This window comes from Dermacentor albipictus, chromosome 10 (assembly GCF_038994185.2).
Source record: "Dermacentor albipictus isolate Rhodes 1998 colony chromosome 10, USDA_Dalb.pri_finalv2, whole genome shotgun sequence".
NCBI lineage: Eukaryota > Metazoa > Arthropoda > Arachnida > Ixodida > Ixodidae > Dermacentor > Dermacentor albipictus.
The window spans coordinates 61416719-61440598 of NC_091830.1; the positions used below are offsets into that span (position 1 = coordinate 61416719).

General features: G+C 45.6%; 1 protein-coding gene across 2 annotated transcripts in view; it reads left to right on the plus strand.

The window, feature by feature from the left end:
- Positions 1 to 16064, plus strand: part of Tnpo-SR (transportin 3) — a 57206-nt gene extending 41142 nt beyond the window's left edge. For both annotated transcript variants that reach the window (XM_065444485.2, XM_065444486.2), the window contains exons 19-25: positions 501 to 702; positions 4976 to 5092; positions 6737 to 6831; positions 8517 to 8673; positions 9432 to 9599; positions 12915 to 13027; positions 13846 to 16064. In XM_065444485.2, coding sequence (XP_065300557.1) covers positions 501 to 702; positions 4976 to 5092; positions 6737 to 6831; positions 8517 to 8673; positions 9432 to 9599; positions 12915 to 13027; positions 13846 to 13906 — 913 coding nt within the window. In that variant the 3' untranslated portion in view covers positions 13907 to 16064. The remainder of the gene's footprint in view (positions 1 to 500; positions 703 to 4975; positions 5093 to 6736; positions 6832 to 8516; positions 8674 to 9431; positions 9600 to 12914; positions 13028 to 13845) is intronic.
- The last annotated feature ends 7816 nt before the right edge of the window (positions 16065 to 23880 follow it).

Sequence of the window (23880 nt, forward strand, 5' to 3'; positions counted from 1 at the left end):
GTCAATGGTGCCTAATTTCGGTCTGTTCTAGGAAGGTTTTCAAGCAATAACAGTAGCTCACAATGTCACAATTGTTTACCTGATTAGGATGCACAGCTTTTTTTTTTTTCTTTTCCACGAAGGTTCATCTGAAAATTGCCTGTGCGTGCACACATGGATGTGAAACCAAAACCACTTTCATGGCACTTGTATTCTTTACTGTACAACGCAGCTGTGTAGTGATGAAGGACTTTAAAACGTGCGGCAAAATTGAGTTCAAAAGTTCAGTGGCAGTGCAGTGGTAAACGTAACAAAAATATGCTGACGACGTTGGGGGGCGTTCCTCTGTGCATACACATGCTCATTATATGTATGCCGTCCTGCGTTGAGCTATTTTGGCAAGCCAGCTAGAGCCACAGTGAGCAAAGTCTCGGAGGGATTTGCTAGGAAAGCTTTGCTCTAAAAAGTGCGACGGCTTTTAACGGACACGCCTGATGGCGGTCGTCGACCCCTGTGCGCAGGAACACCAATGTAAACATCCCGTTGGGCCAGCCGCACCCCTGCCAGCCCGTGGTGGAGGAGGTGTGGCCGGTACTCTCCCAAGCGTGCCACCGGTACCAGGCCGACGAGAAGATCACCGAGCAGTGCTGCCGCTGCATCCGGTTTGCGGTGCGCTGCATTGGCCGTCACTCGCACTCCCTGCTGCAGCCGCTCGTCACACAGGTACGTGGCAACACTGCAGCACAGACTCGTTCGTACGCTTTGGAGACGATATTCGAGAGAGAAAAAAAGAAAAGACTGGGAAAACGTACGGCCCATTCTGAAAAATTTGGCAGACCCAAATCTGCAGAGCGGACTCAATAATACAAAATGTCGCGCCAGTCTTGCTTGTCTGTTCTCTTTTCCCACCGCGCATGGATCCTTAAAGCGTCACGGGGGAAGGGGCGCGGTCGGCGCGATGAGTGCTCGCAGTTGCCAACATGGTGTCAGCATCAGCACTGCTAATGCGTAGAAACATCGCATTTCTGTGGATTCTGGTGCATCTGCGTGCGAGTTTTTGGACTGTGGAAGCAGAACTGGCACGGAAGAGAACTTTGGTGCACTGGATTTCAAAACGGAGTTTCACTTTCTTCTTCGACACATTCCAATGCTGCCGTGCTCCGATATAAACATGTCCTGCATGCTCTAAAAGGCTGCAGTTCTTATCTGCAGGGTATTAGCCTTCTTCGGTCGGGATCATTTGCCGGCAGTGGCTCAGGGAGTCGAGTTTTGCGCGGAGAGATGGCTGGTTGTCGACCTCGGCATCGTGCTAGGGCTTGTCACTCGGGTTAATGTCATATTTAATATCTCAAGAACTTCTTTACATAGAAAGCTGATATTTGCTGGAATATTGCACAGGTGCAACGGTGGCGTAGAGGTAGAACACCCGCCTCGCATGCGAGAGGTCCGTGGTTCGAATCCCGGTGCCGGCAATTTGACACCGGATTAAAAAAAAAAAAATCTGCGTGTTGATAAAATTGCACAAAGAGGCCTGGAGTGTGGCCTGATCCCGGTGACCAGAACTGGTAACGCACTCCCTCACCAGAGCAGGATTGGCCACCCTGGTGCAGTACTTGGCCACGACCTCCTATATGAACACAACAATCAAACCCCGGCCCTCAGTCCCCAGCAGCTGCGAAGCAGCTGACCACGGCGGCGGTCAGACCTGCGGCGCAGCAGAGGGTGCTAAGAATCACTGGCTCTGGACAGGCCGCCATTGGAATATGAACCTGGCAACGTTTAACGCTAGAACGTTATCTAGTGAGGCGAGTCTAGCAGTGCTATTGGAGGAATTAGAGGGCAGTAAATGGGATATAACAGGGCTCAGTGAAGTTAGGAGGCCAAAAGAAGCATATACAGTTCTAAGAAGCGGGCACGTCCTGTGCTACCGGTGCTTAGCGGAGAGAAAAGAACTAGGAGTCGGATTCCTCATTAATAAGAATATAGCTGGTAACATACAGGAACTCTATAGCATTAACGAGAGGGTGGCAGGTCTTGTTGTGAAACTTAATAAGAGGTACAAAATGAAGATTGTACAGGTCTACGCCCCTACATCCAGTCATGATGACCAGGAAGTCGAAAGCTTCTATGAAGACGTGGAATCGGCGATGGGCAGAGTGAAACCTACATACACTATACTAGTGGGCGACTTTAATGCCAAGGTAGGCAAGAAGCAGGCTGGAGACAAGGCAGTGGGGGAATATGGCATAGGCACTAGGAATAGCAGGGGAGAGTTATTAGTAGACTTTGCGGAACAGAATAATATGAGGATAATGAATACCTTCTTCCGCAAGCGGGATAGCCGAAAGTGGACGTGGAGGAGCCCGAACGGAGAGTCTAGAAATGAAATAGACTTCATACTCTGCGCTAACCCTGGCATCATACAAGATGTGGATGTGCTCGGCAAGGTGAGCTGCAGTGACCACAGGATGGTAAGAACTCGAATTAGTCTAGACCTGAGGAGGGAACGGAAGAAACTGGTACATAAGAAGCCGATTAATGAGTTAGCGGTAAGAGGGAAAATAGAGGAATTCTAGATCAAGCTACAGAACAGGTATTCGGCTTTAACTCAGGAAGAGGACCTTAGTGTAGAAGCAATGAACGACAATCTCATGGGCATCATTAAGGAGTGCGCAATAGAAGTCGGCGGTAACGCCGTTAGACAGGAAACCAGTAAGCTATCGCAGGAGACGAAAGATCTGATCAAGAAACGCCAATGTATGAAAGCATCTAACCCTACAGCTAGAATAGAACTGGCAGAACTTTGAAGTTAATCAACAAGCGTAAGACAGCTGACATAAGGAAGTATAATATGGATAGAATTGAACATGCTCTCAGGAACGGAGGAAGCCTAAAAACAGTGAAGAAGAAACTAGGAATTGGCAAGAATCAGATGTATGCGTTAAGAGACAAAAGCCGGCAATATCATTACTAATATGGATGAGATAGTTCAAGTGGCTGAGGAGTTCTATAGAGATTTATACAGTACCAGTGGCACCCACGACGATAATGGAAGAGAAAATAGTCTAGACGAATACGAAATCCCAAAGGTAACCCCGGAAGAAGTAAAGAAAGCCTTGGGAGATATGCAAAGGGCGAAGGCAGCTGGGGAGGATCAGGTAACAGCAAATTTGTTGAAGGATGGTGGACAGGTTGTTCTAGAGAAACTGGCCACCCTGTATATGCAATGCCTCATAACGTCGAGCGTACCGGAATCTTGGAAAAACGCTAACATAATCCTAATCCATAAGAAAGGGGACGCCAAAGACTTGAAAAATTATAGACCGATCAGCTTACTGTCCGTTGCCTACAAACTATTTACTAAGGTAATCGCAAATAGAATCAGGAGCACCTTAGACTTCTGTCAAGCAAAGGACCAGGCAGGATTCCGTAAAGGCTACTCAACAATAGATCATATTCACACTATCAATCAGGTGATAGAGAAATGTGCGGAATATAACCAACCCTTACATATAGGTTTCATTGATTACGAGAAAGCGTTCGATTCTGTCGAAACCTCAGCAGTCATGGAGGCATTACGGAATCAGGGTGTAGATAAGCCATATATAAAAATACTGGAATATATCTATTGCGGCTCCACAGCCACCGTAGTCCTCCATAAAGCAAGCAACAAAATCTCAATAAAGAAAGGCGTCAGGCAGGGAGATACGATATCTCCAATGCTATTCACAGCATGCTTACAGGAGGTATTCAGAGACCTGGATTGGGAAGAATCGGGGATAAAAGTTAATGGAGAATACCTTAGTAACTTGCGATTCGCGGATGATATTGCCTTGCTTAGTAACTTAGGGGACCAATTGCAATGCATGCTCACTGACCTGGAGAGGCAAAGCAGAAGAGTGGGCCTAAAAATTAATCTGCAGAAAACTGAAGTAATGCTTAACAGTCTCGGTAGAGAACAGCAATTTACAATAGGCAGCGAGGCACTGGAAGTCGTAAGGGAATACATCTACTTAGGGCAGGTAGTGACGACGGATCCGGATCATGAGAAGGAAATAATCAGAAGAATAAGAATGGGCTGGGGAGCATTTGGCAGGCATTCTCAGATCATGAACAGCAGGTTGCCATTATCCCTCAAGAGAAAAGTATATAATAGCTGTGTCTTACCAGTACTCACCTACGGGGCAGAAACCTGGAGGCTTACGAAAAGGGTTCTACTCAAATTGAGGACGACGCAACGAGCTATGGAAAGAAGAATGATAGGTGTAACGTTAAGGGATAAGAAAAGAGCAGATAGGGTCGGGGAACAAACGCGAGTCAATGACATCTTAATTGAAATCAAGAAAAAGAAATGGGCATGGGCAGGACATGTAATGAGGAGGGAAGATAACCGACGGTCATTAAGGGTTACGGACTGGATCCCAAGGGAAGGGAAGCGTAGCAGGGGGCGGCAGAAAGTTAGGTGGGCGGATGAGATTAAGAAGTTTGCAGGCACGGCATGGCCACAATTAGTACATGACCGGGGTTGTTGGAGAAGTATGGGAGAGGCCTTTGCCCTGCAGTGGGCGTAACCAGGCTGATGATGATGATGATGATGATGATGATTGCACAGGTCCCTTGCATTGAAAATTTATATTCTGAACTCTTTCTAAGGTTTTCCTGTGCGAAGCAACGACGTTTTTTATAAAACATTTTCTTTATTTTCTGCTAAATTTTTGTTATATTATGTGTTTTACATTCTTTTTAATAAACATGTTGTGTGCGACTACTATTGGTGAGAACAGAATTTCTTCCTGTTTAATTTTACAGTATACGCTTTAGTATCAAATAGCACGCTCTGTGATAGGAAAGATAAAAAAAAAAAATACTCGCCAGACTACTCGGGAACTTGCCGCATTTCCTGTGGGGAGCAAAGTGTTAGGCGTCTAAACCGACCCATTTCTTGCACTCTAGTGTCGCCGTTAGGTTGACCTTGTGTGTGTCTCTTTCCCGATAGATGGTGCAGCTGTATCAAGTACACCAGCACTCCTGCTTCCTCTACCTGGGAAGCATTCTCGTGGACGAGTACGGCTCGGAGGCGGGTTGCGTTCAAGGCCTGATCGAAATGCTGCAGGTCAGTTTGGGGTCACCCGTAAAGTGCCTGGCGCCCTGGGAGAGGTGTTTCTTTGATCTCGTTCCCGTATCAGACTTCTTTGGAGATAACTCTGAATCGTATCTCAATTCCTCAATAAGCTGAACAGGTTTGGAAACCTCTGTACGGCCACCCATCAGCGCAGGTAGGATGTACTGCTTATGAGATAAACAGGCCTCATAATTGCCCAGTTGCTCTTGCGTAGATTATCTCATGAGAGAGGTTGTGATTGGTTATGTGATTAAGGTTGAAATAGCGATAAGAGCTGAGATTAGGTTGAGTGTTGAGCTAGAGCTTGAGGGTTTGATTCCCAGCTTCGCGCATTCTGACGTAGGCAGAATGCACATTGGTTGTGTACTTTGCTCTGGCTGCATTCCGAGGAGCCCCACATTGTTGAAATTAATCCAGAACCTTCCTCAATGGCATTCCTGATTACCCACTACACAGTCTTGAGATGTTAAGCACCAACAAAATAATAATTTTCTTTTTAGATTGAGCTGAGCTCTTGTGAATAGAAGGGTGATGTGTAGTCAGGCAGATAACGTAATGTGTATAGATCAGATAACCAGTGCCGTATTCGAGTAACAGAATGCGTGCCAAAGGACGGTAAGTGCACTCGGGAACGGCAGTGGACTAGATGGCGTAGTGAGATGAGAAAATTGGCAAGGCATAAGGTAAAGTCAGCCAGTGAAGCACAGAGGTGATTGCGCTTGCACTCCTTCTGTCAGAGGGACACTAAAGTGAAAAATGATTTCTTCTGCATCAATAAATTACCGTTCTAAAAGACCAGAAACACCACTCTTACAACGATAAGACGTTTGGTAAGACAGAAAAAGCGCGAGAACGAAATACGGGTGGCGACGCCTACTTAAGTTCCCGCACCTGGGGGCTGTGACATCTTGGATTTTGATGGCATCTTCTAGGGCCTACTAATTATATATAGCGTTACAGATTGACGACATTGGGTTCTAAAGGAATCAAATATTAAACATGTCAAGTTTCGGGAACCTTTATTCAGCCAACGTGGTCCAAATGCAAGAACATACTTTGGAATCCCTGACGTCACTCTGACTTACAGGCGCTAGGATTTTGGCGCGAAATTCAAATACTGATACTTGGACCTTCATTGTCTCGTCTAATAATCAAACTATTTTTTTGAAATCACTGCCTGCAGAGTTCTCAAACAATGCTTCGTTAGTCTAAACTGATTTAGTGTTTCGCTTTAGTGTCCCTTTAATTTACCTCTACAAATTGCAAGTGAAGTCAGAGTTCGGTGCTTTCACTTCGGGACTTCATTTTGTAAGATGCCTTCATCCTCTTTACCGCCATTGCAGCCGCAACAAAGACTGACCGACAAGGACAGAATTTTCAGTCGGATCACTCCAATCTCAAATTGGTCATTTGTCATAGATCTACTTGTTGAGTTTTGTGCATGTCGAAGTTATCTGAAGTGTTTGTACTGTTTGTTGTAACGAGGGTCAGCTGCGAAATTTCACGTGGTTTGGGATTGTTAAAGTAACTTGTCCATGTTACGTTAATGTACATTATAACTCAGTTTCTTTCAGTGGCTCAGTCCAATTTAACTCTTCGTTTCTTTGTTCCGATTCTCCTTTTTTGCTGATGCAGGCATTTTGTGGTCCGGCCTTCAGGCTGCTGGCAAATGCTGATGCCCTGCGCAACCACCCTGACACAGTTGACGACTTGTTCAGGCTATGCACGAGGTTAGTGGCCTGCTTCACCTATCTCACTGTACCGGATAAGGCTTCCCCGTCACGAGTTCATACATTGAACTCGTGAAGTGTTCAGACATGAAAAGCTGACCAAAACATATTGTGGTGCACTCGTTTGTCATGGGGGCCTAAAGTCTTGCCCAAAAGTTTGCCCACTTATTCCTCAAACCTCTGTAAATCCCTGTCACCTTTTTGTGCTTACTTGGCACGCTCTGTTAGCTCTCCTGGCATTCTCCAGTGAGCACGAGGTTGCAGGTTCAATGTCTAAGGGGGGACACGGGTCTTAGAGACAGAAAAATCGCTTTTTTGAATATATTTTTTTTGCATTCTACAGTGTCTAATGCATTATCTCAGAAATTTTGACACATCTTGGACCAATATTTTCGTCGCAATGTCGTTTTATGTCGCTTCGGCGAGCTGTACTTTTACCGACGAACGTGCAAAAAAGTACCCTTATCCATGATGCATAGTTGCTGTTCTAAGTTTCCAATTGCAGCCATCTTGGTCTTGTTTGAAAGAGCAACTCTTCTCGTTTAATTATCACGACACCGCTACTCTGTGCGCGGAATGGCTTTGAAGAAAAAGCCCGCTAAAAAGTAGTTCCCGTGCGCAATTCCATTCGTCAACTGTGGCACGTGACTATAATAACGCTATGCCATTGGCGGATTTTCGCTGGCGTCTGCTCGGGCGTGTGAAACTCGGCACGAAACTACATCAAATTCAGTTTGCTACAAGCTATAAATTGGGCGAACAAAAGAAGAAGAGAGGAGTTTTAAACTTTTGAAAGTGCATAGTAGATTTAGAAGGTGCCGGCAATAGTTCGCTACGTGTGCCGAGCCCTGCCGGAGTCTCCCCCCGTGACTGCGGAATATGCTTAGCAGATGAAAGCGCTTTTGGCAGCGGCCGGTGTTCATGTGGCATCCCAGCACTGCTAATGCAACCTGATGATTTGGAGAAAGTGAAGATGGCAGAAGAAAAACGGCAAGACTTTACTTCAACGCTCGCTACCAAGTGAAAATCAGATTGCGTCGCTCACGCTGATGTGGCCAAGGCTGACTCGGATGCGTGGTAGATGCGCTTCAATGTCGTGAGCCGCGATTCTATAAATGCTCTGCCGTTGTGTTTAAAACGCAAGTTGTGGTGTGGCAGCGGGCAAAGGTGAATGTGACTGCGGTCTCCCCAAAGAGATAGTCACGTCGTGTGCAATCTGCGGTGATGCCGCATCGCTGCAGAGTTCGCCACCCGTGAGCGGTGGCCAAACGTGCACTCCGTCTCTCGGGAACTCTCTCGCTGTGCGCGATCCGTGGTGGTGCTGCGCCGACGAAACGTGCAACCCATTTCTCGTGAACAATCTCGCTGCGCGCGAAATGCGGGGAACCGGTAATCAGTAAACAACGTTTTTTTTTTCTATAACAAACGTTTCACACTAGGGCATACATGCTGGGGCATATGCTAGGGCCATACTAGCCTGTTAACTGCTAGCCTGTTGGGTACTCTGGACCCAAAATTCCAGAACCATTTGTGCATAAAAACTGCCTTGTAAGAACAAGTTGCAGAGAATCGTGGTAACCTGAGAGGTGGGAAAAAAGCTGCCCGCTAGTGATGAGACTGTTCCTGTGGATGAAAGTTGTTTTGTGGGTACAATCTCCTATTACCTTGACTTCTCACTCCTTCAGGTACATCCAGCGGATGCCTGTGGTGTTCCTGAAGAACCCCGCCCTGTCGGGTATCATCCAGTGTGCTCTCGCTGCCTGTCCGCTGGACCACCGGGAAGCCAACACGTCGGTCATGAAGTTCCTCTGCGACCTCATTCACTGCGGACGGGCCAAGAAGGTGCGTGCCGCACCTGCTGCGTGTCAATGTTGTCGCATGTTGCTTGAGGGTCACTTGCGTATCTGCCGACTCTCTCGAGTTTTACATCTAAGCTGTTTAGGGGAGTCTTGCAGCTGTTCTTGTGTGGTGGGGAAGGCCGGTGTGCTCGGTATCGGCCAGTAGCGCAACTTCCGTCAGAGCCCCGAAATTTTGCTTTGAAGCGTAATTATTGGTGACCATAAAATAATGGTTACTTTGAGTGTACACCTCTCACATATAAGAACACCTTTATTGCATTTTTTTTTTTTAGCCACTACTGTATGATTTTTGCTTCTCATGTCGCAATATACTAACCTTTCTGGGGGATTGGCCAGGAATGTTCACCCCGTGTATTTAGATTTAGGTGCACGTTAAAGAACCCCAGGTGGTCGAAATCTCCAGAGTCCTCCACAACGGCGTGCCTCATAATCAGAAAGTGGTTTTGGCACGTAAAGCCCCATAATCTAATCTAATCTAGGAATGTTCACTTAACCAGTTGACATGCCCAGTGCCCAAGCTGTCAACCCAGTGACCCAGGTTGCATGCTCTGCAAGACAGTAGCAGTCGGCGCCTGCAAACTGGGGGGAAGAAGCAAAGAAAGCCTTGCTTTAGAAAGTGATCTCAAAAGCCCTGTTTTTGTCAACTGTATCCAGTGAAAGCGATTGCAGGAGCTGGAAATGTGTCATGACGGCCGTGTTTTTGATATCACCTGTAGCTGTGTTGCGTGCCGGTGCTTGCAGGAGACGCCGGACTTTGCGGAGCGGCAGTCGCTCGTTGGATCCTTGCTGTCCAGCCAGGGCCAGACGATAGTGACCACCCTTATCCAGTCCTCGATCTTCTGCCTGCCCACTGCACTCTTGCCCGATGTGGCCGAGGTGCTCTACGAGTTGATCGAGTTTGATCGGCAGGTGAGGGCAGTGAGGCTGGTCGCTGTTGGTCTTGAAATAAAGTCGAACCTTGTCATAGCCAGTATTCGCTACAAGCATATACTTGTTAGATGATGTCATCAGCAAGAAACATTCTAGATTTAGTGTGTTATATTTCAACAGTCGGTTGGTCGAAGTTTGACTGTTCCGTATGGGTAGTGCACTCCAGGTCTTGGCTGGGTTGTCGTAGTGTTTAGCAGTGTAGCCAAATGCGATATGCCATCAGTCAAGGCAACAAGGGGTAAGAAGAAATTTCTAGATCACTAGTTCAGCTTTGTATTGAACAATAGACCTTTCTTGAGTATGCAGGAATGCAAATGTGCTTGCAAGAATGCGTAGCATGTTTTATGATCTTTTGTCATTATTATCTTATCATCTCAGCGGACTGCATGGGAATAGCACAGGCTTCCGCCAGAACAAGGTTTATTGCCAGTAACGAAAGAAAAACAGCAACATGGCTGCATTTTTTATATCGGCAGCACTCGCGACATAAATGACATCTAGTATTCCCCCCACACACACACACACACACACACACACAGATGCACTCATGCAGGAGCCTGATGACAACAGTCTCTGTCATGGTATAGCCGAACCTCAATCAAGCGAAGTCGCATCTACCACTAAGATACCATCATTGTATCTTATATTTGTTGCAAGAGTAAACAATGATGTTAATGAAAACAAGCTTGGAATCAGTTCTATGCAAGAGTGATGACATATACCGGCACCGCTAACTATCACTGGGCCAGCAAAAGCTTTGCCTGACCGCACACCGAGCAACCAGCTTGGCCAAGTGGTGGCTTGAGACGTGAACTCTTCGCATTTCACTTTTGTGCAGTGTGACATGCGATCGTGCCAGCCGTTCAATGCCGTGACAATGATAGTGGCACGGCTGGTGTGATCCCTCAGTATTGGCGCACCACTGCCTATGACTTTAACCAAGCCAACCAAGCAAAGCTCTCAGCCCAAATGCTCACGTGCGTTCAGAGTGTGCAGTTTTACATAATGAGATCATTCAGGTATGCTGAACACTGCCGTTGTAAGTTACCCTTGCAAGGAATTCAAAATTTCTGTGAACAGATTACGTACACTTAAAAGGAACCCTGAAACAATTTTGACGATATTGTATTAAGTGCCGAGTCGTTAAAGTAGGGCCTTCTGATCATTAAATGATGCAATTTAAGCACTCTGTGTAAAGCCTGTAATTCATTATAAAGTGTTTAAAGATGTGTAGCCCATCGCACCAGTGCCTTCTGTATGAAAAAGCTTGCTGCTACTTTCAGCACTCTCTGAAATAGGCCCCCATAAAACCTGTTGATCATGGCTGCTGACATGACGGCGCGTCATGTGGAGTATTTACATAGTTAATTCACAAATACCGAAGTTAGCACTCACCTGAAAGGAAAGCATTATGTATAAGATCGAGAGCCAATCAATTGCAAGCGGTGAAATGTTTCATGGTAGCCCTCAGTAGCCTTTGTCGACAATATGGCACATCCCTCACGCAACGATAGCAACCGACTGTCGTTATGGCGAGGCAGGCGTTGTTCCTGAAACCAATCAGTTCACTACAACTTCAACAGTTTTTTACAGTGCCAGTTGGAACGCCTAAAGTATACATGATGCACTACGGAGCAGCGTGGGCTGTGTGGAGAATGAAAATTCAAGCACCTTCTGCCTCACCATGTCTCGATCCAGTGTTGTTTAGTCATATGAACGGAGAACTATTCGCTTTGTAAGTACATGAAAGAGGGCCTCGCAGAACTTCATAAGGAAGACATCACAAGCCTTGGGTATTTCGCTTGATTTTTGACCCTCCACCGGGGAATTATTTCTTCAATCCATACTACTAAAGAATGACGCTTTGTCTTCTTTCTGGCTGCAGGCATACGGCCCAAAAGACATAAGTCACTAAAAAATTTGAGTCGAGCAGCCTGTGTCAGTTCGCCAAACAGATTCATCATGTGTAATTCTCAAGCAACAAACACCAGTAAATTGCTCAACTGAGATGAAAGTACAGCGCAGAAAAGGGAATATATATTGGTACATTCCTTTTCATATTCTGCAAACAGCTGTATGCCTCAATTAGCTTTACTTCAAATTACCACCACTTAAAGCAAACACGTGAAGAACCGCCCTATTTTGAGAAGCAGTTAAAGAAGCAAGTGGTGCTGGTGGAATCTTAACTGCAGTATTAAGTCCTCATGTTACTGCTGAGCGTTTTTGTTAAGAAATTCGAAAACTCGATATTATACAATGAACTACTCGTAAGCAAACCTGTTTTAGCGGATTAAATTCAAGGTAACTGTTGTAGAAGTCATATATTGCCTGCGTTTGTGACATACCGCGGCAGGTATGGTATCATAACTGGATTCTTATATGCTGTGTTTTTGTGGTTCTCGATCCGCGTATGAAATACCGCAATGGGCTGGTCTGCGCTCTTTCGGCTAGCACAGTAGCGTTGCCATTGGGAACTGTATTGTCGTCTAAGAAATAAGTTCCTTGAATAAACTTTTGCGAACAAAGATGCCGTAAAAATATATTTGAGACGACCGCCATTAGTACACAACTAGAAGGAATGAGAGCGAACATACTAAAACACTGCAGAAAGCGCCCGGACAATGCTCGGACTGCAGCAGACGACAGGCGCTAGTCCGTGCCCCGACGTCACGCAAGCGGCGTGATGCATCAGGCTGTTGGTGTCCGATCGGCGCCAGAGTCTGTGTGTTTGTGGCTGTTACCTCACACCAGAGGATTACTACCATAATATAGAGTTCTGACGTGTTCAGTATTTGTGTAAACGCAACCGCAAACTGATTGGGCGTTTCAGTGAACGAGCAGAGGTGGAAACATGAATAGCCTGCATGGTGCAGCCATCTGGTGGCACCGAGCTCAACCAGACAGCACAGAACTAATATAGCAGTAACAAAGCGTGTTCCACTTTTACGCTGGTGTAAATTCTCAACAGGGGCGTAATTGTGAACACATTGTCTTTTGAAATACTTAAGACGTTTTGGATTTGGTAACAGCTGCTATTTGTGTGGAGCATCATTATTTTGCCCTGTGAGTGAATATATTAACTTTGGTATTATTGATTGTCGCTTTGAATATTGCATTTACTGTTTCGTTGTATGCAGCCATAGAAAACCCACTGATAAGATGTGTTGCTAGCCAGATTTATCAGTTGCTTTGTTCTATCTGAATGCTTGTTACATTGGGGGCAATATTACTGTACTTGTTGATGCACTGCAACATACGTGTCATTCTGCCTGCCTTGCCCTTCATGTCTGCCAGGCACTGACAACATGGCTGGAGAATGCTTTGAAGCTTCTGCCAACACACGGTAGTGGTGGGGCTGTGACGGCCACGCCAGCGCAGCTGCAGGAATTCCTCTCCACAGTTACTAGGTGGGTATTTTCTTGTTTCGCGTTTCTGTTTTTGTACAAAATTATTCCGCAGCGATATATATACATACAAGAAAAAAAAAAGAATACTTTGTCTAGTTGCTACCTAGTAACGTTTAATTCTTGTCCTTGCATACCTTAGATGCTGATGCTGTATTGAATGCCATGTAAAGTGATTTGATCTTGATTTGATCTTATTAAAAATATCACTGCCTGTTCTTTGCATTTCTTTGCATACTCTCTAACCCCCCTACCCCTGCCCCCCAAGCTTCCCCTGCCCACAGCTGGCCTCAAAGTAGTGATAGTGGTAAATAATAAATTAGGGAATTTCGAATTAGCTAAGTTTGAATCGAAAAGCCCATAGCTGTAATATGAGCACTCTACTACTCCAGAGCTGCATGGCATGGCCAGCATAAAGAAGTTATGTCGTCACCTGACTTTCCTGTGGCAACGCCACTCATATATGGTTGATTCTGCTGCGACAGAACAGTGGCGCCGTCTGGCATGGCTACAGCAAAAAGGCGATGTTTACCTGATGCTGACAGTTGGGGCCACCATTTGATTGCAGCGGAATGTTGTTTTAAACGTTATCACTTGTGATGACGGCCTATTTCTGATTTATCATGGATAAAACTTGAGGGTTTAATAGTGCCTGCAAATGTATTAAAGTTCATGCAAAATGGTAACTCTGTGGGAAATTTGAGTTGAGAGCTACCAGCGGTTTGGTGGGTCTTACTTGAGTAAGCACGTTAGTATTTTTGCATTTTGCATTATGCAGCATTCACCGGTGTCTCTCTCTCTCTCTCTCCCTGTTTATGCAGTGCCGAGCACATGAGGAGCATTTCCACATCGCTACGGGACTTCTCTAGGCTGTACCGATGAGCAGCGTGTGCAAATTGTCTCGCGGGACTATCCTTACAGTTGTGGTGGAGCTCTTTGATCATTCTTTTGGCCATTTCCCCCCTTTCCTTGTGTGTTGACAGCTCATCCCAACGTCTGTGAACTGCGTTGTCCAGCGTCACCTTGTGGACATTGTAAAGTTCTGGAGAAGAGTGCTGATACAATGCTTCTTAGGAAGTATTGTTCACATTTTTAATTATTTCTTTTTCTGCATTCATCTGTTCAAAACGGAGCTGTAAAGTACTGGAGAAGAGTACTGATATTTTTTAATTATTATTTTCTTTCTGTATTCATCTGTTTGAAACGGAGCTGTTGGCTGCAGACACAAGTGTGTGAGCCCAGTCCTGTTCCCAAGTGGCCTGTTCAGATGTGTGACCTGTTCTCTTGTTGGCCACGACATGCCTCACTCTTACTCGCTCTGGCTACGAGAGTTAGTGGTTTCCTTTAACTCCCTCTTGGGCAAGTGTCCTGTTTGTACGACTGACCTTGGCTGCAGCTTGCACCTGGCTTGGATTTGTTTTGCCCGAGGCATTGTGGCCTTCTGTCACAGGCTGTGCTCTTAAACCCATCACTCGTGCCACCTTGCATGCTGAACACTAAGTCATTGCTTTGTTGTTTTCTTGCTTTCATTGAATTGTTGAAATTTCGGGAAGGATCATGTTGCTACATTGAATGCTCAAAGCAGTGCTTCTTTTATACCTGTTGAAGACTGTTGCAAGTGTGTGAGACTTTTCCATGAGGTAGTGTTGTGTACATATGTGCCTCAAATTTTATTCTGTTGGTCTGCAGGCAAAGCTTTACAGTGCAACTAATAGGTATCTTTAGTTTCCTGGCGAGGCACTGGCATGGCAGGTGTAACAGGGAAAGGTGCGATGACTAATTGTTTTGCACGAAGTTTAATTAATGTGGTGGCTTCAATAGCTAAGGATTGTGGGGTTCGATTTTCTTTTAATGCCGGAGAAAAGCTGCATTGGGGAAATAGTTCTAGGAGATTAGGTTTTTTTTTGATGCCACAAGGACATTGAAACTGTTGGGGCTGTTGTTGAATCACCTGGCTGGTCAATCAGCGGGCGTTTTTTTGGGTCACTGCGCTGAATGGTGTGCCATCGTGCAGAAAAGTTGACGACAGACCTACTTTTTTGGTGGCAGGATTTAAATGCGTGTCGCATGCTGCTGACGTACCTTGACGTAGTGCTTACAATGATCATGCTGGTACTGCTGCCATCAGGCTTGACCCGAACTACCAAGCGGAGGTCTTGCATTGGAAAAGAATTAGGTGCTGTTTCCAAGGCAGCATTGGTCAATACTGGGCGTCATCGCCATGGCAACAGCTGCCAGAACGTGGGACTGCGTGGGCTGTTTACTTGCGCCGTACGAGCCAGTTGGGAGCCAGTTGCTAGAGCTATGCGAATCGCATAGCTGTGGTTGCATGGTCATGTGTTCTGGTTAGGTCTGATGGTTGCGGTGCATACAAAAATGCAGGATGTCTGGTGAACCTGGCATGATTGTTAGATTTTTTTTGTTTTGTTTGTTTACTGGAAGATTACAAGGCAAAGAGGTGTTCCAAGCAACGGTAAAGCTGTGATTGATTAACGAGACCAAATTTTCTGAAGCATTTGTGCGTAACCTCTATGCACTTGTTGGTGTGACACGCTTCAGTGGGTCTTGATGCATGGTTATGTTGTGCTATGCCCTTGCATAGTTGATCAGCTACTGAGCACAGAATGTAACGAGTGTGAAACAATGGGTGAATGCTTTTCCTTGGCATGCGTTGCTGCACAATGGTGGCTGTTATTGTTCCTGTCTTAAGGCACTAAAGATAGTTTTTTTTATTTATATTTTTTAGTAGGTATCTGCTTCATCTGGGCGCATTTCATAATGGTGACAGGCATTGTAGACGGCTTGATGCGTACGCATTGCTGTGACATTGGAGGGTGTTGATTTACAAGCAGTGCCGGATGCTTCACCGCTTTCAGCTTGACGGCCACGTCGTTTCATTTTTAAGTGTCTCAACCGGACTGCTTAGGTTGTGACTTTCACCAGTCATACCTCCGTGAAATGGGGCCTACCTGCCCGTCGTACGCCAGATGTCTTCAACTGCGGAGGCTTTGGTTGAGTAAAGTTTAACGTGTGCTTGTAATGCGTAGCACTGATTCAAGTGCATCTGTTTCCTCGGGATGCAATATGGGCAACCTGCCCGTCGTGTTCCAGAAGTCTTCAACTGCAGAGCTCTTGGCCGAGTGAAGTGAAATAGTGCTTGTAAGACGTAGCACGGATTTCAGTGTGGGACGCAGAATGCAGAAGGGAAACTGTGTGGACCCTGTAACGATGGTTATGGACGAGCATATGCTTGCATGCTGGTTTAGAACTCTTGGAGGATGAATCATCACGGGGCCAAGTTTGAAGTAGTATAGACACGTGGTCTGGTGCTGGTTTTAGTAAGTGCTTTGCTTGGTTGGAAAGTTGCTTCTTAGTGTAAGCCCATGCAAACTGCATCATAACGGTTGTAAGGGGAACTAGTGTCTAGTAGGACGATTTTACTGCCGAGGCTTCCACAGGGGGTGCGTTATGCCTACTAGCAACCTACTGACTTTTATCTAAATGTGATAAACATGGTGCCCTGTCTAACAGTATGGTAGGCTTTACAAATGTAGACTGTCCTTGAGAGAAGTGTGCTCATTTTTCAGGAAAAAAGCAATTTTTGAGGCATATGCATTTCAGGTGTAACCATGCTGCACTGTAAAAGATAGCCAGATGATTGCTTCACTACAATAAGATCATTCCGTTATGGAGGGAAGGTTGTCTCCGTATCTAACTATGTCTGCAGCACACTTTAAAAAAAAAATAATGATGCTCCATAACCTGGAAGACTTGGGCATGCCTTCACGTCCGCGGCAGGAGGGTAGGCCTAACCTCATTTCTAGCACCGAGGTTGAAGCGTTATAATGTGCATATTTTCGTAAAGTGCTGCAATGTGTTATATTTTGTAGTACGATAAGGGTGTTTCTAAGTTTGGGAGCTGTGGCATTGGGCCCACTTTAACTAGTAAGAATTTTGATAACTCTGTTCTGCTTGCGCATCTTTTGTGCCCATTTGCTCTTGCCATTTCACATACAGAGATGTTTTTTTTTTCTTTGCAAACTTTTCGCCCATTTATTCCAGTTTGGCATGGCTTTGAGGCAGTCAGCTTCCTTTAATTTGATCTTGCAGAACACGTGACAGTTTGTTCATACTACAGAAATTTTAAGAGCAGCCTTAATTGTCCCAATCAGTAAGGGAATTAGCACGAAGCGACATGCTATGGCAAAATAGCTTGACTGTGTTTAAGCCGAAACAAACAAAAACATACATGCGCTGGTTTCACACTTTGAACACGATTTAATTAAAATGCTTATCGAGCTAATTGCGAGCTAACTGGTGTTCAACTAAAGGAAGGTGACTGCACTAAATATGTTTCACTACTGCAGTTCCCTGGTCATTGTGCAAGTATTCTAGGTAATTCTTGTTTTCTAATTCTACTGCCGATTTGCCCCCTTTCAATAAGTAAATATGTGACAGTCTGAGGCAAATAGAGTATTACGGCTTCGTTTTATGCTTTAGAAATTGTCGGTTTTCATAAAAAGAAAAATGTAAATATCATCCCGTGTCCTGTCCTCTCTCGGAATGTCGCACAACATACACCTGACATTATCAATGATGAATTAACCATTGTAGCAACGCGATCGCCGCTTTCAGGCCTAAAACCTGAAACGCAAGCAGAGTGTGTGGCCCTAGAGTTGATGCAGATTGCGTGCTTTGGTTCTTCAAGAAGATTTAAAGTTCGCCGAGAAGAGTTGAAAGCAAATTAAGCGGGCACCTTGTCGAGTACGAAACTGCGGATGGAGAGCTGAGGGGTGTATCGTGTAGATACGTTCATGCGGCTTCACGTGTATCTGTTTATGTGCGATCGTCTGCTTTTCGTGGCTGTTTTGGTGTCTCCGTTCTGCCGGAATCGTTTTCCCCGTGTGTCCCGGCGTCTTTTAAATGTGGTACGTACACGTCCTCGCTACTCTCTAGCGCGTTTCGCGATTCACAACGATGCGCCATCGAGGCGCCAACGCGGCAAGCGCCGTGGCATCGCGTATGCGTGCACTCCGCAGACGCACATGTGGCTTTCGCGGTCGGCAAGCAGAAAGGCCGCGGTATATGTAGCTCGCATTTTGCGTTTTCATCGCGCAATTCATCGCACACCACGTAGCGGGCTAAATGATGGTTGCATTCCTCCGATCGCTTTCACTGCCTAAATCGGCGTTCGGGTTATGCCCGTGAAATCGCTGCGATATTGTGGCTAGGATAACGAAGTCACAAGATTCCCGATGTTTTGCTTTTATTTGTTCCAGCCTCGTTATTTCGCTTTCCAGCGCTTGGTGCGCTCCTAAGGTGATGTTTGTATTCTCGCATACCGCTTCGCGTTGGAAGACGAGTCTTCGTTCACGTATTGTGTGGTGGGGCATCGCGAAGAAAAAGAAATACAACAAAACGAAGATAAGAGATGCAGAACGAAAGCACTTGTTGAAGGCGGCATCGCTCGCTGGGAGCGCTGCGGTCGCCGCGAGCGAAACTCTCTTCATTTCGTTTTTAGTTTTGTTCATGCCTCTCTCGTGCTGCCATCCAGCGGCAAAGTCCTGCGCCACGCCATTTTGTTTGGTGTTGTCCGTGGTGTTTTTTCTAGTGTTGTTTTGTTTGTGCGTCTATGTGTGTTGTCTGTCTACGTCCCTTGTGCTCCGTAGGTAATGTGCCTTTCACCTATCTCTTTAATACCTAACCCGTGCGGCCCGGCGAACGCGTGGGAGGTGTGCCGCGGCGACGCATTGGGTCGCACGTTTAAAGGTCTGCGCCCGCCGGCATGGCATGGCATTTGAGAGAAAAAAAAAAGTTGCCGCTCTCCGGGAGCCTCGGCGTTTCACAATCGGGGCCGGACCTCGGTTTCATTCTGCGCAGGGGTTTTCGCCGTCGTTTCCGATCAACCCGGTGCGAACGGGACCTGGTCCGAAGCGAAGCAATACGTTCTCTCCGCGGTTAGCGAAAGAAAAAAAAATGAAAAAGAAGCCACCCCCTCTTCGTAGAGAAACGCGCTAGCTGGTAGCAACCGGTGCCTTCAGCGGCGGAGTTGCTTGACCCCTAGCTCTTGTTGGCTAAGCATTCCGGTTAAACGGCAAGCACGCTTCGTAGTACATGCGTCGATTGTCTTGTGCCCGCGTTTGCGTTGACCGCGAACGCCGAAAAGCCACGCACTTTTTTTTTTATTTTCTAATCTCGTTTCTTGAGGAAACAAAAGCCCGCTTCGTTTCGACCCCGGAACGGCCGCCGATCTCCGAAACACCCGGGTCGAGGAAAAGGCAGAAGAGAAAAAAAAAATTGCGAGCGTTCTTTCGAGCGTGAACAGCGTTGTTCGCGGAGAGACTGCACACATATTTTAGGCTAATGCCTTCCACCCCCCCGTACTACTTCGATTGCACGAGGTCTTCGGAAGGACCCGCATTCGTGTTTCCCACGGAGTCGTCTTCAAGCAAACGCCAGCCGAAGGAGTCCGTCCATAGATCACGCGTTCACCGATTCTCCCTCGGCTAAAGAAACGAGCCACGCCGGTTCGTATCGCACGCCGACTAGTCGCGGTCACGGCATTCCTCGAATTCGAAGCAGCAGATCTCTCGCCTGTCTTTCTTCTTGTTCTTTTTTTTTTATTTCCGCCAACAGATCCTGCACAGTCCGGCTCCGATTCGAAACGCGGTGGGAGTGTTGTCGGAGTGTGCGATAGTGTCAAGTTGTGATTGGCAATCGCGCGTTCTGCGAGATAAATCTTTGCACGGGCCAAATTGGGGCTTGGCGAATGCCCGCGCCCTTCGCTCCGCGATCCTCGTTTTAGCTGCACGCGGGTTCGAATGCCACGGTCAATCGACGGACGGGGGGCGAGGCCGAGGTCGTGCGTGATACACGCGAACGCGGCTTCCGTCTCCGAAAGTTGCACGCGTGACACGTCCCAGCATCGGTCACGTGCGAGGCATCGCGTTGGCCTTTTTTTTTTGCGTTTTTGCCTTAACTACATACAGTGCGGACGCAGATAGATTGAGCGTATCGCCGGGCCTGCAAATACCGTGAATCGCAGTGTGTTTTCATTTGTTGTTCGGAACTGTCGGTGCCCTGTCGTGTGTGTGTTTGTACTTTGTCTCTTTTCAAAGAAACTGTTAAAGTTATCCGCGCTTTGCTAAGCGGTTATCTCTCTTGCTGGGCGTGAAGGCAGTGTCTGTATGACATTGTGAAAAACAATTTATTCGAAGCATTGCTAAAACCTTGTTTGCCATCTTTTGGAGCAGAGCTAGTGAAAAGTTCATTTACAGCTTGGAAGTGTTTGAGCATTGGTTTGTAAAATACGAAACGAGGAGTAATGATAGTAGCATTGATCGTCGGTAATTTTGATGAAGTTGTGCTCCTCCTGCCTCGGGCATGAAATTTTTGTTTTTCAGCTTCCATTGTATTGCAGAACTTTGTTGCTTGCCATTAAGATGCCTGCAAAGCTTCTGCTGTCTACATCTATGAATAGCATGAACCTCCATCAAAAGTTGTATGAAATACACATGAAGTACTGCATTTCCATGCATTCGCAGTGGAAGACGAGGCAGCATAAGCCTCTTTGTAATGAAACAAGGTGTAGTGAAGCCATTCACCTTTTGGAATCCCTCAGCCATTTAGGGTGGTTGTTCAGGAAAATCTTGAAGGAAATGAATGAATGAATGAATGTAAACATTTGTTACGGAGGGCTGTACTGCGACACTCTCTGGTGCAGAAACCACTTTTACATCTCAGATAATGTTCAGTTTGCTTGGGACATTCTCGGGTTATGAATATCAAGTTGCATACGTGCTATTTTAACAGGCAGTTGAAGCATTAGTAAACAGTTGAAAGTCTCTCGTAGTTCAAAGTATGACTTGCAAGTGCTTTCACATTTACATCTGGACCTGGAAATGCAGCTCTGACATACTTTCTACATGGCACTAACTGTATAGATATACAGTTCTGCATCTGCTGAAATACTGTTAAAAGTAATGTTACATATCATTTACACATGGATATCCATGTAACAGGAGGGGGCTGGTCTAGTTGTCATATCCTGTTGTGTGCGAAATGTCTGTGTGGAGGTTCTGAGAGGGTAGTGCAGAAGTGGGCAAAGGACTGTTGTTCCTTTAAAAACGGTTTTATTGTGTAACTAAAATGGGTGCTCCACGTATTTTCATTCTGATCAGAGATGTAGGTTGTACTGTGGGATTGGGATTACCTACACTCTGTTTCATACACAGTGTGCAACGATGTGGAGGCTAGCAAGAATTTTTGCAGTAGCCGCATTCGCACCGAGAAGCATTTCAGGGTTTTACCAGCGGTTACATGAAATTGGTCTTTATTTAGGCTCAGTAATTAATAAAAAAAATTTTATACCTTAAAAATGACATGTGGTATACAGCTGTTAATACATAGTTATAGATCATTTTGTGTTTCGTTATTTTCCTTCTCGAATTTTTCATTTGCAGCCCATTGCAGTGTCCACGCGTAGGCTTGCACTGAGTTCGCGCGATATTGTGCGGCCATGAAACTTGACTCCAAGACAAGTGAAGTTACACAGTTTGATTACCGAACTTCTTGAGTAGATTCCACAGCATTGTACGCTAAGCATGAAGCGCCATATAGTGTGCTTTTCTCAATGTTGCCATGAATGATGCCATGGTTTTACCTGTTATGGTAGCATAACCCCTTCAAGTGCTGGGTGCACAATTGTGCAAGCCAAGATAGTGCTCCAAAAGAAAAGAATCGGTGAGAATGATATTGAAAATGTGTTGTGTTTGTCTTAGGACACTTCTCATTGGATTTGTGCTACAATTTTGAAAGCAGGAGGAAAGTGTTTCTGGGGAATAAATAGGAAAGTAGACAGCTGGATGTTTGCTTTTGGTGTTAGCATGTCGTTGTGTAGCAGCTTCACTTCTTTCATCGATTTTCGCAATGCTTTACATCAAGGATATTTTTCAAGTGGCTTGATGGATGTTTCCCCCGTATGCTGGACAGCAAAGTAGCTGGTCTTAATATCTGACGTTCCTCTTGGGAGTTCTCGCAAGGTGTTGACATTCTAGAAGTTTGACAAAACTGGCCAAAGAATTGAAAATTCTTAGTTCTGTAGCAGCACAACTTTCTTGATACTGGAGATGCAAGGAATTCGGTGGAACTAATTTTCAGTGGACAGAATTAATTGGCTCCTGAAGGAAGGGTTGGATCATGGTCGCCTGGTCTGCTTTGCTCATCCTTGTCGAAAATGACCCCACATGATTCTGTGGATTGATTAGACGTGGTAGCATACAGAGTGTCCTTTAGGCAACATTGTCGAGATCTACACTACACCACCGTTTGGTTGAGCTGGGGTCGAATGCTGCCGATACGCTTTTCAATACTGTAAGCATAGTCACTTTTGCCTCTTTGGTGACTGCTCATTTTTCCAAATGAGCGCACATTTTTATTATCATTATTTTTTCATTTACAGTATGGTGCTACACATCTGTCCTATGTCAGAACAGCCCATGGGCAAAGTTGTATGTGCTTCTCATTATGTAGACCACCGATAGTCTGTTCTCTGGGACATGGCAGTGTCTCGGGGACGCTTGCTTTACACTTCCTTGGCTTGGCCACTTGCCGACTAGCGTGCACGCGTCTGTCCAAGATCGCATAGTGCTTCGCGTATCGTTCTGTGCTTGTCTTCCCATAATGGACTTGGTGGCTGTTCAGATGATAATCAGCATCATAAGCATACCTTGGAGCATTCCTTTTTTTGTTGCCTCTTACAAATACATCCACCAATCAGTTCTTTGCTGAAGCCCCGAATTACATCTCACAAACATAATTAGCTGACCAGTAGCTGCTGCTTGAAAACGATTATTGAGTACAAGACATTAATGTGAGTGGTTAGCCTAGTTGTGCAGCTGGCAATTTGGTTAAAAGGTGAAAAGTGAATAAAGGACTGGAATAACGAAAAACAAAAAAGGTGTAAGGCAAAAAAAGAAAAGCCTAAGAAGATGAATGTATAGAAGCATAAAAAGCATAAAGGTGTTCCAAACAACTAGGGACGTTGACTATATGAGCCCCACAAAACCTTGTATGCTTCACTAGGAGTCGTGATGCATGCATTGCGTTTGACTTGGTGTTGCCTTCACCATTCAATTTTTATTTAAAATTTTCATAATTTACATTTGTCAGTAGGATTCATTGTGCATGCATGCATTGCGTTTGACTTGGTGTTGCCTTCACCAGTCACTTTTCATTTAAAGTTTTCATAATTTCCTTTTGCTATACATGTCACAAACCAATTGCAAACACCGTGAGCATGACATTTGATAATCGCGCTTCTGTGTAAATGGAACTATTACTCTTGTGGTATGTTTAAGTTGGATTACTCTTGCAGTAGTTGCATACCTGCCATAAATGCTCGTTGGTTATGGCCTCCTGCTGCTGAGATGGAGGCTACAGGTTCCTTTCTCACCCACGGCAGCCATATTGTGATGAGAGCAGAACGCAAAAAAACATGCTTGTGCCGAGCTGTAGGTGCGCATTGAAGAATCCCAGATAGTCAAATCGAGAGCCTTCCACAATGGTGCCTCTTATTGTCCCCCTGTTTCTTCAGGTCATTAAACCCGCTAGACCAATAAATCAGTTTTGGCAGCATTTATTTAGCGCAAGGACATGACTCTGTCTATGGTAAAATGAACAATTGCTTTTAGGGGTCAAATACAGACAGAGCATGAAGATACATGCACCTGCTAATAATGGTTGACATCACCCACCTGCATAACTTGCAACATTCTTTATTATTTCATGTCTGGTGGTGCAGGCAGTACAACTGTGTAACCAGTCAAGTGGAGTATAATGTAGTCCAGAGCATTGTG